Source organism: Asterias amurensis, chromosome 5, assembly GCF_032118995.1.
Source record: "Asterias amurensis chromosome 5, ASM3211899v1".
NCBI classification, from domain to species: Eukaryota; Metazoa; Echinodermata; class Asteroidea; order Forcipulatida; family Asteriidae; genus Asterias; species Asterias amurensis.
Window position 1 is genome coordinate 14,824,420 of NC_092652.1, and position 16,070 is coordinate 14,840,489.

The 16,070-nt window shown below is 34.1% G+C and overlaps 1 protein-coding gene across 1 annotated transcript in view; it reads left to right on the forward strand.

Annotated features, from left to right (window-relative positions):
- Positions 1–559: 559 nt before the first annotated feature.
- The window catches only part of LOC139937276 (uncharacterized), a 31,859-nt gene continuing 16,348 nt past the window's right edge, over positions 560–16,070 (forward strand). Inside the window, exons 1-7 of the mRNA XM_071932377.1 lie at positions 560–638; positions 8,421–8,479; positions 9,872–9,919; positions 11,335–11,638; positions 12,897–13,024; positions 14,285–14,396; positions 15,908–15,995. Coding sequence (XP_071788478.1) covers positions 636–638; positions 8,421–8,479; positions 9,872–9,919; positions 11,335–11,638; positions 12,897–13,024; positions 14,285–14,396; positions 15,908–15,995 — 742 coding nt within the window. The 5' untranslated portion in view covers positions 560–635. The remainder of the gene's footprint in view (positions 639–8,420; positions 8,480–9,871; positions 9,920–11,334; positions 11,639–12,896; positions 13,025–14,284; positions 14,397–15,907; positions 15,996–16,070) is intronic.

Below are 16,070 nucleotides of genomic sequence, written 5' to 3' on the forward strand. Positions count from 1 at the left end.
GAATCCCAGAATCGACCAATGATAGCATTTAAGACTTCCCTATAGGCATCATAAATATTCAGTACTCTTCAGCCTAATAAACCCTTTCATTGGTTTTATGGTGTGGCAATGTTTGTTAATTACTTTGACTTGAAAAGAAGCCAGTAGGCTCCTGGCTGGCTGACACCCTTTGTTTCTTGAAAGCAAAAAGAGGACCTCTGGTGCTAAGATGTTTATTGCTTCAGGATTATAGGTATAAACCCTTAGATTGGTTTGATGAGGTGTCAATTTTTGTTAATTCTTTTGACTGGAGTAGGCCAGCAGGCTCCTGGCTGGCTGGAACTCTCTATTTATTAGAAGATGTATCATGTCTCTTATGTGCTTTGATTTTTATAGCTTTGGGATTATAGTTTCACCAATCGACCAATCAGAGCATGTAACTTTGGTTTAGTCCCCCATTTCGACGAATCAGAGCATGTAACTTTGGTTTAATCTTCCATTTCACAACCACCATATGATCATTGCTGCATGATATGATGTATCACGCTTGCTGTAGACATTCATTCTGACTTAAATATCTCACGGAGTGTGGATCTCAAGAGCTCCAGATCTTACTTGTGCTTCTTCCAAGTGACTTTGAAAAGATTCAAGTAAATATGGTAAGTTCAGAAGTTTTTTTTTCTCTTTTTTTTTTTCTTGGGGGGGGGGGGGGGGGTGTTCTTTTGTAGGTTCATACATCAGTTAAATATTGATATGATGTTGACATTTTAGGCGTGTCCTTAGTTAACCATACACCTTGAAATAATTCTTTTGTTATTTTAAAAGGAATGTGATCGAAATTTGACGTCAAACTATCAAAATACATGTATAGTCATGCATTTTACAAATTGTTTTTGACAACAACAGTTCATCCGTGATTGATTGCTAGTTTCATACAACATCAATGATGTGCATAGCTCCAATTTTAATTGGAGCCAGGCCTGTTCTTTGTAATGTGCATTTTTACAAATTCTACAAAGTATGCATTTAACTTTCAAACTTGTGCTGTTCATTAAATGATAGATTTAAATGTCTTCTTGAACCAATGTATAAATTTCATTTGTAATGAGTGTGTCAAGATTTTTTTTAAGATACTTAATTATGCAAGTAAAAGCACCCTTGTCTCATGAAGTTGTGTGTTTTTGGAGACCTAAAAATGTTTGAGGTCTCAAAAATTATTTTCATCACATTGTTTTACTCATTTCTTGAAAACTACATCATCCTCAGCAAGTAAAACTTACATTAAACTGAATCACAATTTGAAGATAATGATGGTAAAAAGCTTTCCTTAAAATATTACTTGCTTGAACACCCAGCAGGGTGGATACGTGCGCATTACAAGTCTTATTATTATTATTTATTATTTTAGGTGCTGTTGGTTTTGAGAAATGAGTAAAAGAGTGTCATACCAAAAAAAATTTGGTGAATTTTTAGCAAGTAAAGCAAATTTACCAGTTATGCTATTATATACATGTTTACCCTAAAAGACGTATTTTACCAATTGTTAAAACAAAATTGCCTAATATCATGTTTCACATAAGCCTCAATAATGTTTGTCTCACTGAGGCAAACAATATTTTTGGGCAATGTTTTATTCTACTCAAATAAGACAGCACCTCAGCAAGTAACATTGAAATTTAAGCTTTCCTACCGTCATTCTTCAAAAAGTGTAAGATGTAAAGCTGTGGACATTGTGTTTTGTCCTCCAAAAAGTACCCTTGAAACCTTTTATAAGCTAGAATATCAATTTATCCCAAAACCTGCGTCATTTTTTATCAAATTAAAAATATTATGAAAAATAGGACAAGTCAGCCTTGAGTCAGCTCAAATGCTCAGATTTGGCTGAAATTCATTTTAAACACCCTTGTACATGGTCAAATATTTGGGTGCTTTTTAATTAACACTTACAAAAAATATGTGTGATTTCCAAGTTGTTTCGGAAATAAGGTCCCTCTCAAAAGGGCATATGGCACCCAATGCGCGATTGAAGCCGTTAATTTTACATTTCAAGTGTAAATCATTCTGATAGTTTGGACCTACATGTACAAGTGTATCTCATCCTCCTTTTGTACATAAATCACTCAGTTAATCTCTCCAGAAACATTTGATTTCATTTCAGTAAACCCCCCCCCCCCCACTTGTATACTTGATAATCAGAAGGCCTTTATTTTGCAGATTATGTTGTATTATGTGGTTACCCGCTATCATTGATAGAGCTATATTCGTTCAATTCAATAGTTGCAAATAAAGCCCAACAGTTCATTCATAACAGTAAATATCACAGGGCCTGCATTCTTGGTCACCTTAATTGTTGAACTCGGCAACTTTAAATTTCTGCCACTTTCACAATTGTTATGTGATTAAATATCCTTTTGGAGACTCTCCTCCTTTTTTTTGGATAAATTGGGGTATTTTGTGGTTTTCTGTTGCCACAGCAATGCATTTCTGACATGCATAGTTAGTGTGTATCGTGGTATAATGTACACATTGTTCATTACCCATCACTGTAGGCCTATATGGCTCTATTGATCATGTTCTAAAAACTTATGTTACGACATGTACCACACCATGGAAGATAAAATCGTTATACGACAATGAAAGTGTTCATGGCCACATATTAAATACCACCAATTGAGATCATATCTAGAAATAATTTTGTGCCCATGTAGTACAAGTACTGGTTCATTGATGTACACAGTACATGGTATTTTTACCCCTTGCATAGTACCGTGACGCATTGACAACACACTGTGCAATAAAAACATAGTAAGTTCAAAACAGAGCGTAGCACATGTATATGTTTTTATCCCCCCTCCAGTTCGAGCATCTGGGCCCAATTTCATAGAGCTGCTTAGCATAAAAATTTGCTTAGCATCACATTTCTTCCTTGACAAAAATGGGATTACCAACCAAATTTCCACGTGATTTTCAGGAAATATAAGCAAACAACAGCTGAATACCAGTAACAAGCAATATGCAACAATTGTAAATTTGGTTGGTATAATCCTGTTTTTATCAAGGAAGAAATTTCATGCGTGGCAGATTTTTATGCTTATTAGCAGCTCTATGAAATTGGGCCCTGATTGGTGGATAAGCGCTAACTGTAAAATAATACAAATACCACCAATTGAGATCATCTAAATGGAATTTTGTGTCCATAATGCAAACATGTGATGTACAGTATGTACACGTGCATTGCTGTGGCATCTAAAACATCTATAGGATTTACACACGCATTTCAAATAATTGCATTATAACCATGAATAAGATTAGATAGGACTTGTAATTACAAATGTTGTTAATAAAAACTTTTTAACTGTCATTTATTTAAACCATTTTTGAATTGGGGTATTTTGCCCATTTACAATTGCCACAGCAAAGGCATTTGGACATGCATATAGTATAAAAAAAACACATTGCATCAATTACTAGCCTTACACTTGGCTATATTGATCATTAAACCATTTTTAAATTGCGGTTGCCACAGCAAATGCATTTGGACAATGAATAAATTGCATAGTGTGTACCAAATAAGGTTGCTGCTGCATGCACCTACCACTTCAAAAGGCTTACATATTGTTCTAAAAAGTTACTACACACCATATGGAAGATAAAATCAGTATTGTACAATAAAAGTGTTAATGGCCACGCATTAAATACAACCAAATTAGATCATCTAGAAATAATGTTTTGCCCATGTCATGCAAGTACTGGTACATGATGTACAATGTATACTGCACTGTAGGCCTACGTATGCAACAACTGCTGTGGCATTCAGGATAATAACAAACATGTACACACATTTCAAATAATTGCATTATAAACACCATGAATGAGACAAGTGTTCAAAATGAATTCTTGTAAAGATTTAGATTGGACTTCTAATTATATAAATGGAGTTAATTTAATAAACTTTTTTTAATTTTCATTTATGTATAAACCATTTTTGAGTTTGGGTATTTTGCCCATTATTGGTTGCCACCCCAATGCATTTGGACATGCAGTGTATTATATACCTTGCATAAACCCCTATAATCGCTGGTAGGCCTACATTATTGTACATTTAATTTGCTCATATTGAAATTAAAATTAAAATGTTATGTTACTACATGTGAAACCAAATTGTAGATAAAATTGTTAATGTATAATAATTTTTTTACAAATGCCCACATGACAAATACCACCCTAATTGACGTCATATCTAGAAATACTTTTGTGCCCATGTAATGCAAGTACTGGTACATGATGTACATGTACAAGGTATTACACAGTAGCCTATAATATGCATAATCTGCTGCATGGGAACTTTTAAACATACATGTCACACATTTCAAATAATTGCATTAAATCCATGAATGAGACTTAAGTCTTCAAAATTAAATTTTGCAATGATTTAGAGACTTCTTATTATACAAAGGATGGTGTTAATTTTTTTTTGATTTTTTTATTATAATTTTCATTTATTAAACCTTTTTTTAATTATAGTTGCCCATTTTTAAGATGCCATCTGGGTCACACACGTTGCATCATTACCCAACACTGTAGGCCTACATTGGCTGTATTGATGATGCTATGCAGATTTTTGGCCCCAAACATTAAAAAATAGATTTTTTTGAGTGAATGGTATTTCAAAGAGTATCACTGGCTCTAACGAAAATTATTTTTACTTTTAATGGCCAGACCATAACACAAATTTAAAGTGTTTCTTATAAATCACATTAAAAAATTGGTCACGTGATATATTGTCGGGATCCTGACAGAAACTAATTAGGGCACTTAATTTCACTGCGGACTTTTTCGAGCAACGGCTCAAAATGTAAGCTTTTAACTTTCTCGACCCTCATCATTAAAATACCTATTGAATCAAAACTTTTAGCATCTTTAAACCATTTGTGAATTTGTGTTTTTTGCCCATTTTCAATTGCCACAGCATTAGCAATGCATTTGGACAAATGGATATTTTGCATATTATAGTGTGTACTATATAAGGTTGCTGCTGTGCACCCATCACATCAAAAGGCTGACATTTTGCTACTACATGTACAACACCATAATGAAAGATAAAATTGTTATTGTATAATAAAAGTGTTACAATGGCCACAGTACAAATACCACCAAAATAGAGGTCATACTAGAAATAATTGTGTGCCCATGTAATGCAAGTACTGGTACATGATGTACATGTACGGTACGCAGTAGGCCTATACATGCATTAATTGCTGTGGGAAAACATACACACACACATTTCAAATAATTCAATTATAACCATAAATGAGACAAGTCTTAAAAATGAAATTTTGTAAAGATTTAGATTTGACTTCTAATGATACAAGCGATCGTGTTAATTTTAAAAACTTTTTTAATTTTCATTTATTAAACCATTTTTTAATTGGGGTATTTTGCCCTGTTTTTAAATTGCCACAGCAATCGCATTATTTAGTGTCACACACACGTTGCATCATTACCCAACACTGTAGGCCTATTTGGCTGTTTTGGTGATCATTAAAGCCATTGGACCCTTTCGGTACAGAAAAAAAAAAAAAAAGTTCACAGATTTACAAATAACTTACAGGGTTTACAGAAGGTAGTGGTGAAATACTTCTCTTTGAAATATTATTCCATGAAATGCTTTACTTTTTGAGAAAACAGCAAAACAATATCAATTCTTGTTAACGAGAATTACGGATTTATTTTGAACACACGTCATGACACGACGAAACGCGCGGAAACAAGGGTGGGTTTGTCCGTTATTTTCTCCCGACTCCGATGACCGATTGAGCCCAATTTTTCACAGGTTATTTGATATAGAAGTTGTAATACACGAAGTGTCGGCCTTGGACAATACTGTTTACCGAAAGGGTCCAATGGCTTTAAGTCATTTGTGAATTTGTTTTTTTTGCCCATTTTCAATTGCAACAGCATTAGCAATGCATTGGACAATTGTTTGCATATTATAGTGTGTACTATATAAGGTTGCTGCTGTGCACTCGTCACTTCAAAAGGCTTCATTTACTCTACTTGATCATTGTTCTAAAAAGTTACTACATGTGCAACACTAAAATGGAAGATAAAATTGTTATTGTATAGTATAAGTGTTAACAATGCCCACATGACAAATACCACCCTAATTGAGGTCATATCTAGAAATAATTGTAATTGCCCATGTAATGCAAGTACTGGTACATGATGTACATGTACAAGGTTACAGTAGGCCTATACATGCATTAATTGCTGTGGGAAAACATAGGATAAATACATACCCACATTTCAAATAATTGTATAGGCCAATAAAAATAAATAACATGTTGCTCGTCCCCACGCGCCTCGATTTATGGTAGCCCCGTGGATTTTTTGTTGTATTTGGTTCTAAAAACAAGATAGCTATTGTAATTGTACCCTTCATTTTTATTGAGCAATATCATCATCTTTCATACATGTAGGCCTACAAAAATGCTATTAAAACGCAATAAAGCCACTATACACTTTTGGTACAGAACAAACAAAAAAAAAGTTCACAGATTTACAAATAATTTACAGGGTTTACAGAAGGTAATGGTGAAAGACTTTTCTTGAAATATTGTTCCATGAAATGCTTTACTTTTTAAAAAAACATTAAAACAATATAAATTCTCGTTAGCGAGTATTACGGATTTATTTTAAACACATGTCATGACACCGCGAAACGCGCAGAAAAAAAGAATGGGTTTTCCCGTTATTTTCTTCCGACTTGAACCTAAATTTTCACAAGTCTGTTATTTTATATATAAGTTGTGATACGCAAAGTGTGGGATTTGGACAATACTGTTTACCGAAAGTGTATAATGGCTTTAATGAGAAACTTGGTATTTTAACACATTTTATCAAAATAGACACAGAAACACACACAGAATTTCACGACATACAGAACATACTAATAAAACCCTAAAACCATCTTCAAATACGATATGGCGGCCATCTTAGAAATGGTGGCCATCTTGAAAAAAATTAAAACAAAAAATTTGAAAATAACAAATTATGTTTTCAAGGACCTCCCTCACAAACTTTTTCAAAAAGTCCGCAAGAGCAACATGTTATTTATTTTACTTGGCCTTATAAACATATTGGACTTTATTTTAAGTGTAAATTAATTCAATTGGTGTTTATTAAGAAACAGTTTTAATCCAAGTTGTATGCATAAATGCATATGTGGCAACCGAAAATAACCTCAACTTCAAAATGTTGCCTTACCTTAAAAGAGTCCCCTTAACCACAATTTGGTCCAGATACATAGATTTGACTTATGTATTTAAAAATTGTGAAAGTTTAAAGTTGGTGGGTGAACGGTGCCAAAGTCAAAGGTCACCTATTGAATTTTTGAAGTAATTTAAATGATATTTTGTGTACAATTCAGAAGATCTTTTAAAATAATAATTCCATGTATATAAAGAGGGTGTACATGTACCAATAGTCTTTTGTGATGTAAATTTGAACATTTTCTGCCATTTAAAAAATGTACATACATCAGAAAAGTAAGTTTCCTAAAATATTGAATACCATAAATTAATTTTCCCCCTTCCCATCATTGTGTTGTTGCAAACTTCAACCGTGACCAGGTACAAAACCAAAACAAGCACATTTATTGGATAAATTTGGCAAACATTATTTTTGTGCCAATGTCATTGTTTTTCACTTGAAAATAACACTTAAGCCGCTAAACATTATAGTAACAATTATATTTTATTCAAAATCATACAATAAGAGCCTACAAAATGATTTCTCATTTGTCCCATTTGTGCAATTTAAAAATGTTGGCATCAAGGTTTACATTTCCATGGAAATTTGACTCCCATAAATGGCCGACCATGTTAATAGCATGGTAAAAGGAAAACCACACAATTTCAAGTGACACTTGTGTGTATCATTATATTCTACTTTTAAATATCTTTATTAACATCAAAGACCAACTCCTCCAATCCTAAGTCAAGGCAACACGTTCCTTTCAAATAATTGACATATGCGTTAGCCTGTCAACTTAAAACTAAATTGCTAAAAATATTAAAATATGACTTAAAGGTGTAAAAGTGAAATAACATTCACCGAAAAAAACAGGGTTAAAGATTGGATCACACATTTTCAATTGGATCTGAAAAGCTGCCAAAAAATAATGATTGCAATTGCAAACATGTATGTTGCAATGCACAGGCCTAATATGCACAAGCACTTAACATGCTTAATATGATTATGTTTCGATGGGAAGTTTTTATGTAATAACCTAAAGTTGTTTTATTTAATTAGCTTAAGTGTAAAGATTAGTTTTAAAGAAAATGAAAAAGAAACATTTAAATTAAGACACTTATAACATGTCATTGTCCATGGATCTGTGTCTGTATATTCATTGAGTTACAATCATTTTTTTTTTTTAGGCAATGAATATACTTGAAGAGTTGGCTGCTGGAGGCAAGATATTGACTGGTGAAGAAGAGTAAGTTCAAATAGAACATTGATTCATATAGTCTACCAAATACATAATGTTGTGACATTCTTTATTAAAACTCATTAAAAAAACAACAACAATGGTACCAAGGGAAGCTTTGTACTATCATTTTAAATCTTTCACAATCGTTACTTGTTTTGGTAGAACTGTCAAACAGTTGTATATATAATAACCAAAATCCTTTTATACAATTTTTGCAGGGCCCCATCAAATTTTGCTCCAGGCACAAAGTATTAAACATCAATGACTTGAAATGTGGGCAGTTTTCAAATTTTCAATTGCCACAGCAATTGCATTCCAAATATAGGCCTGTACGTCATGTACCCTACAGGTTGTATTTACTTGTGTATTTCTATTTATTTCGATTTGTAGCATTTTATTATAAAATAATTATTTAATCTGTTATTTGTGTGGTAAGATCAGATTAAATCAATATTTTACAGTAAAAGTGTTTCAATTGTCAGATTACATGTTGTATACCACACATTGAGATCAGTTGAAGTTGGCCTAATGTACATAGGTTTGCAGCGTGCATACACAAAAATAATTCATTGCTGTGACAACCAAAAATGGGCAAAATACAAATTTCAATTAAGTCTCCACAAATAAATTTGATCCGGATATACAATTTGTGGAAGATAACAGTTGTGGGACACTGTTGTCAAGGTCAATGTTCACCAAGAAGGTGTCCCCCCAATAGACGTCCGAAGGTCCATTAGTCCGAAGGTTCAATAGTCCCAAGGCTCGATGTCAGAAGGTTCCATAGTCCGAATTGACGATTAAGGTCTGATAGTCTGAACCGACAATCAAACCTTATGCTCAATTTGGACTATGGTACCTTCGGACTAACGAATCTTCAGACCAGCGAACCTAATTCGCACTATCTAGCTGTATATTCCACCAAGAAGGTCTGTGCACTGTTATTTGGCCATTTCTGGGGTTCATTTCTGTGTAATGCAAAAAATCAAGCTTTTCTGGTTATATTTCGTTACAAGTGAAAGGGGAGGCCTTAACAATTTAATTAGTATAGTGTCCAAAAAATTTTTTTGTCTATGCGAGATGAACAATAATTAAGCGGCATGCAAAAAGGTATAGTGTTGCTATTCAATACCAGTTCGGGTAATGTTTGATTTATTTTTTCACAGATATTAATTTTTAATTTCTAAAAAAACTACAGCACCACAGCAAGTAATACTTTATTGGAAGCTTCTATAATAATTATCTGCAAACCGAAAAAGGTTTAGGTAAATCTGTGGCCAATGTGTGTTGTGCTACAATAAGTATCCAGATCTTTTAAAGCTCAACCTCAAGAGTCTTTAATAACAATAGTAAGTTACTAAGGAAGCAATTCTTACATGCATTTTCATTATTTTGTTTAAGCTCCCCTATTGCTGATGAGGCAACTGATCACAACGAGCAGGAGAAAAGGTAATTTAGATTTATAATGATCTTTTCACCTTATTTTTGGTCAACAGATTAGTTTACTACCAATATCATCTACTATTTTTTTGTTCTGAATGCTTCATTAGTTGCCCTCTGTCATAATCGTTTTTGTGATTCCCTAATAATTAAAAATCAAAGAAAAAGAGTTCATTCTGGAGACAATAATGGAATTTGGTTAGTTTACCAACAAAAAAACTGGAGCTCATATGGGTTATCATTGTATTGATCAGTTGAAATAGCAGTCTGTTTTATTTGAGCAGCCCAAACACACATTAAAACCCCCAACCTGCTAAAAAATATCAAGTTTGGAAAATAAGGTGTAAAAAAAAAAAAAAATCTTCTTAAAAGAGAATCTAGAAAAAACCAAGATGGAAATACTGTAACCGAAATAAGTATTGTTTAACTGTTTCGACCTATTATCAGAATAGGTGTTATTTTCTTCCAGATTTGTTAGTGTCTTTATCATAACATGTTCCGACCTACCGTCAAACAGGTTTTGTTTTCGTATAAATTTTTATTAGCTGTTCCGACCTACCGTCAAGATTTTTCACCCGGAAGTGGGACCATATCATAAGAAAAACTCAATTTTTAGACTGTAGTTATAGACTACTTTGGGATTGGAGATACATTTTGAAACACTGTGACCTCAAGTTGACCTCTACTTCCGGTCAACTGGAAGTGGGACCATATCTCAAGTACTATACAACCGATTTTCTAACTTAATTCAGTTTAAGACACCTTAGGCGTTGAAAATAAACTTCGAAAAACACAGACCTCATACTTCCGGGTCAACAGGAAGTGGGACCATATCTTAAGAAGTACTTGATTTTTAGACTGTAATTATAGACTACTTTGGGATTGGAGATTAATTTTGAAACCACGTGACCTCAAGATAACCTCCCCTTCCGGATCAACCCGAAGTGGGACAAAATCGATTTTGAAACTTTTTTTGGTAAGAGACTCCTTTGGAATTGGAGATAGCCTTAGGTTACCGTGACCCCATGTCGACCTCTACTTCTGGATCAACCGGAAGTGGCACCATAACTCAAAACAATATTAAATATTTTCAATATATATCAACCAAACAACTGAACAAATTAAACGTTTTGTTCCTTTATAAAATCATGTGAAGTATTACAGGCCAAAGCTACGATATTAAGTTTGAAAAACTTTTTTTTTTAAACTGTTTTCAACTTTACCTAAATACCCTTAAAGTATGACAATGAATTAAGTTTATTGTATTATCAGTTTTTATACAAGGGCTACTCAATATAAATGAATCACATTCAATAATTCATCTTGAAATTTTTTAGTAAAGGTAAAAACATGTCAGGTGGGCGTTTTTACCCCATGGGCGTTTTTACCCCAGTTTACCCTATAGTTTCTCCTTTGTTCTCCAGTGCCAGGAAAGATGGGGATGACGATCATGTAGATAAGGAAGAGGAAGATGTTGATGATGATGATGTGGACGACGATGATCAAAGTGACGAGGACTATGAAGATGATGCAGACGAGGACTATGAAGATGATGCAGACGACGAGGATCGCCATGACGAGGACGATGAAGATGATGCAGACGACGAGGACTATGAAGATGATGCAGACGACGAGGATCGCCATGACGAGGACGATGAAGATGATGCAGACGACGAGGAACGACGTGAGGATAGAGATGAAGAAGATGATGATGGATCAAAAAAAAGTGTAAATATTACACAATCATTTTGAATTTTTATTTATTTTGTATTTTATTTGGTGGTGACCTAAGTGAAACTCAGGTGCCTGGAAAATTGGTGAATCACCTCGCCTTCCCTTTTTACTGTACATTAAAGACTTCTCCTTGGTCTAAAATTTGTCTTTTCATTTGATGAGAACTCTAGCTAGTTAAACATTAGTTACCCAAACTGGAACTAAGATTGGAGCTTCTCTTGAAGGATTTGGTTGATGACACACAACCCATCGTACATGGGTTGAAGATAATGATAATAAAAATATTACTTGCTGAGGTGATTTACTTATTCAATTCAATTCAATTAAAAAAGAATTAATCATCCTTTACAGGCAATCACAACAGTAGACCAACTCCATATAAAAATATTTAGAGAAATATATAAACATACAATAATATGAAAATAATAACGATTACTTGACAAAATGACAAAGCAGATATGTACAAATGGTTAAATCCACCGCAATTATATACAAGATAATACATATAAAAACATTATTAATTGAAAAAGGAATAAAACCATGTCACGATAATAACTGGTATGCGTAAATGCATGCTTAAAATGCTTAAAGGCAGTGGACACTATTGGTAAATGTCAAAGACCAGTCTTCTCACTTGGTGAGTCTCAACATATGTATGAAATAACAAACCTGTGAAAATTTGAGCTCAATTGGTCGTCAAAGTTGCGAGATAATAATGAAAGTAAAAATTACCCATATGACACAAAGTTGTGTGCTTTCAGATGCTTGATTTCTAGACCTCAAGTTCTAAACTTGAGGTCTCAAAATCAATTTCATGGAAAATTACTTCTTTCTCGAAAACTACGTCACTTCAGAGGGAGCCGTTTCACTCAATGTTTTATACTATCAACCTCTCCCCGTTACTCGTTACCAAATGAGGTTTTATGCCGATAACTATTTTGAGTAATTACCAATAGTGTCCACTGCCTTTAAATAATAAAGTCTCACCGAGACAAACCTTCTTTCTGTGATTTGTTATACTCATTTCTTAAAATTCATATTGTTAGGGAAGCTTTTCTACAGTTGTAATCTTCTTTGTGTCTTACAAAAAGTACCCAGACCTATAAAAAAAAAGAGTTAAAACTCCATTTGAAGATACTACGAATTCTAGCAATGATGAGATCTCAAGCTTTTTCATGCTCTTTTTCTGAGAAAAATAGATTAACGTCTGTTCATTCATTTGTGTTTTTATTGTTTTTTTTTCTTTCATCAGCCAAGAAAAACGCGCAAATGTCCCCTGTGCAGGGTGTGGACGGTTTACATGAGTCAACACTTGCAGAGAAGACACAAGGTTACGGACAAGTCTTTACGAAAGCAGCACCTCAAACAGTCCTTGCTAAAGTAAGTCAGTCTTACATTTTGTCATTAATAATTGAAATGTTTTATGAGTGTAAGGAGTATGTTACTTTTACTTATGGTGGAAACTGTAAGAATAGTAATATACATCCAAAGGCAACTCAAAGCACTTAATCATACAGTATTTTCTTTAATCATACAGTGTTTTCTTTAAGGTATGTGCGAACTACGTTTGAACAATGAGATCTACTCCTTAAACATAGCACCATGTGATGTTTTACAGTGTCCTGTGGTGCTGCTGCCAACTCAGGCAGGAACACGAGGCCAAACACCTTCTCTTTTTGATAAGCGCACTTGGTTCTTTTTTGTGCGTTACACAAAACACAGGACCAATTGGTCGTCAAATGATGAAGCAATGGTTAAGTGTCTTGCTTAAAGGCAGGACACTATTGGTAATTACTCAACATAAGTATTAGTGTAAAACCTTTCTTGGTAATTAGTAATGGGGAGAGGTTGATAGTAAAAAACATTGTGAGGAACGGCTCCCTCTGAAGTGACATAGTTTTTGAGAAAGAATTAATTTTCCGCAAATTTGATTTTGAAAACTCACATTAAGAGTTTGAGGTCTTGAAATCAAGCATCTGAAAGCACACAATTTCGTGTGACAGTTTTTTTTCTTTTCATTTTCTCATTTTTATCTCGCAACTTCGATGACCAATTGAGCTCAAATTTTCAGAGGTTTGTTATTTTATGCATATGTTGAGATACAGCAAGTGAGCAGACTGGTCTTTGACTATTACCAATAGCGTCCAGTGTCTTGTCATGGCTGGGGATTTGGACCCACCCTCTGCTGATCATAAACACTAAAGTTTGAATTCGGTGCTCTTACATACCGCTCAGCCACAACACTTCCAGTACTGTTAATAAATTGTTTGGTTTAAAAGTCTACAGACAAATTTACCCACACAAAGTAGACAGTCATGACTATGTGCTATCCATATCTACCAGTGTAAAAAGTATGAGCTATTTGTTGGATTAATTTCTTGAACAATTGTTTTCTTTAAAAATTCGCTCACGCAAAGTCTTTAAACCATTAAGCTCAAATAATGTTTTACTTTTGCCAGATTAGGGATTTGTTTTTGCTGAAGAAATTGCCACAAATGTTTGTCAATGTCACTTGTGTTCAATAACTACATTGAGAGTTTATTTTATCTAAACAGGTTCTTCTTTCCTCATGATCTTACACAACTGTAAACATCCTCCTCTAAATGTGCATAAGTATTATCTTATTGTTTTATTGTACAGTTTGCCATCATCTAAAGCCACGCGGGCAAGGCGCGACTGTCCAGTAAAGGGCTGTGGTAGTGTGGGTCTTCTAAGGGTTGATCACCATCTAAGAAGAGTTCACCAGATGAAGGTATAGTAGCACACCCATACCAACAATTTTAATTTAGGACAGTTTTTTATTGAAACTGGTGTACTTTCTAAGCTCCGCTCTTTTCTCCCATCTAACATTCATTTTTATCTTTAAAATACTCTCAGTTTCCCCAATCTGAACTTTTGAAACATTGTCTGGGCCGGGCTTGCACAAGCGTTATTGTCGTACAGAAAAGGGCTATTAGCATTTGCACACTTTCCCATCCTCGTCCTCATCCTCCAATTACCTTCTTCCTCACACTTTCTCCTCATATTTCACCTCAATTAACGATTTTCACTTTTACCATACTAGATCACTTAAAGCCATTGGACCCTTTCGGTAAACAGCATTTTCCAAAGCCCACACTTCGTGTATCACAACTCCTATATCAAATAACAAACCTGTGAAAAATTGGGCTCAATCGGTCATCGGAGTCAGGAGAAAATAACGGAAAAACCCACCCTTGTTTCCGCGCGTTTCGCCGTGTCATGACATGTGTTTCAAATAAATCCGTAATTCTCGTTAACGAGAATTTATATTGTTTTGCTGTTTTCTCAAAAAGTAAAGCATTTCATGGACTAAAATTTCAAGAGAAGTCTTTCACCATTGCCTTCTGTAAACCCTGTAAGTTATTTGTAAATCTGTGAACTTTTTTATTTTTGTCTGAACCGAAAGGGTCCAATGGCTTTAATAACTACTATATTCCTCCCACATTATTCTTAATGAACACTCTTCGTTTTCATGGACCTCGTTTTGGGTATGGACTCAGGCAGTCCGTGAAATCAAAGTCCTCTGTCTGATTTATAACTGCTTTTTTTAAACATATTATCTTCCAGTATATAGCGTAGTTTATATGTATTCTGTCTTGTTTTTCTTTCCTACATTCCTACCGTTTGCTTTAAATGTGCTTTATTTTGCTTGGTATCTCATTTATTAAACATGTCTTTTAATGTATCACTAGTTTAATATTGGGTATGTCCGTCTGATGTCTACTACAGATTATGTGCACTCCGTTTGTTTGTCTGTTTTTGTTTCATTGTTTTGTTTCGTGTTGTCTTTTTACATTTTGTCTTCTTGTTCAATCTTGTTTACTTAAGTTTATTTTTTATTTGTGTTTAAGGCATTCCGATTAAAGCTTCTCCTTTCTGGGAAAAGGCCCGGTCATCACACTGCAGCGATAACGAGAACAATAACAATAAGGACGCAAAGACATCACATTCCATTGGTTGAATGAGCATTGCGTATTCTGCGTCGAGCAATTCACCCAATAGAATGCGTTCTCTTTGCAACTTTGACAATGTTGGTCATTGAAGTTGCAAGACATATTTAGGGAAGAAAAACACCTTGTTGCTAAAGAACCCTGTGATGTGTGGTTTAAGACACTGAGAAAGGCTTCATGCCTGATGATGACTTTTTGTATACATTTATTGGCATAACAAAATTGTGCAAATTGGTTCAATTGTTATGACCTGATGTTTGTACTTAGCTTTCAAAATTAATTTGTTCAACAGAAAGAGGGAAGAAAATACCGAAGTCTTTTAGACACAGCCGCTCCAACTGAAAAGTCGCCGTCTAAGGCTAAGAGGCGATTCAACAATGGTAAGTATATTTTCTGGTGAACATATTCTTCATTCATTAACTTTGCGCAAAAATAAGAAGAAGCAAAATATTGTG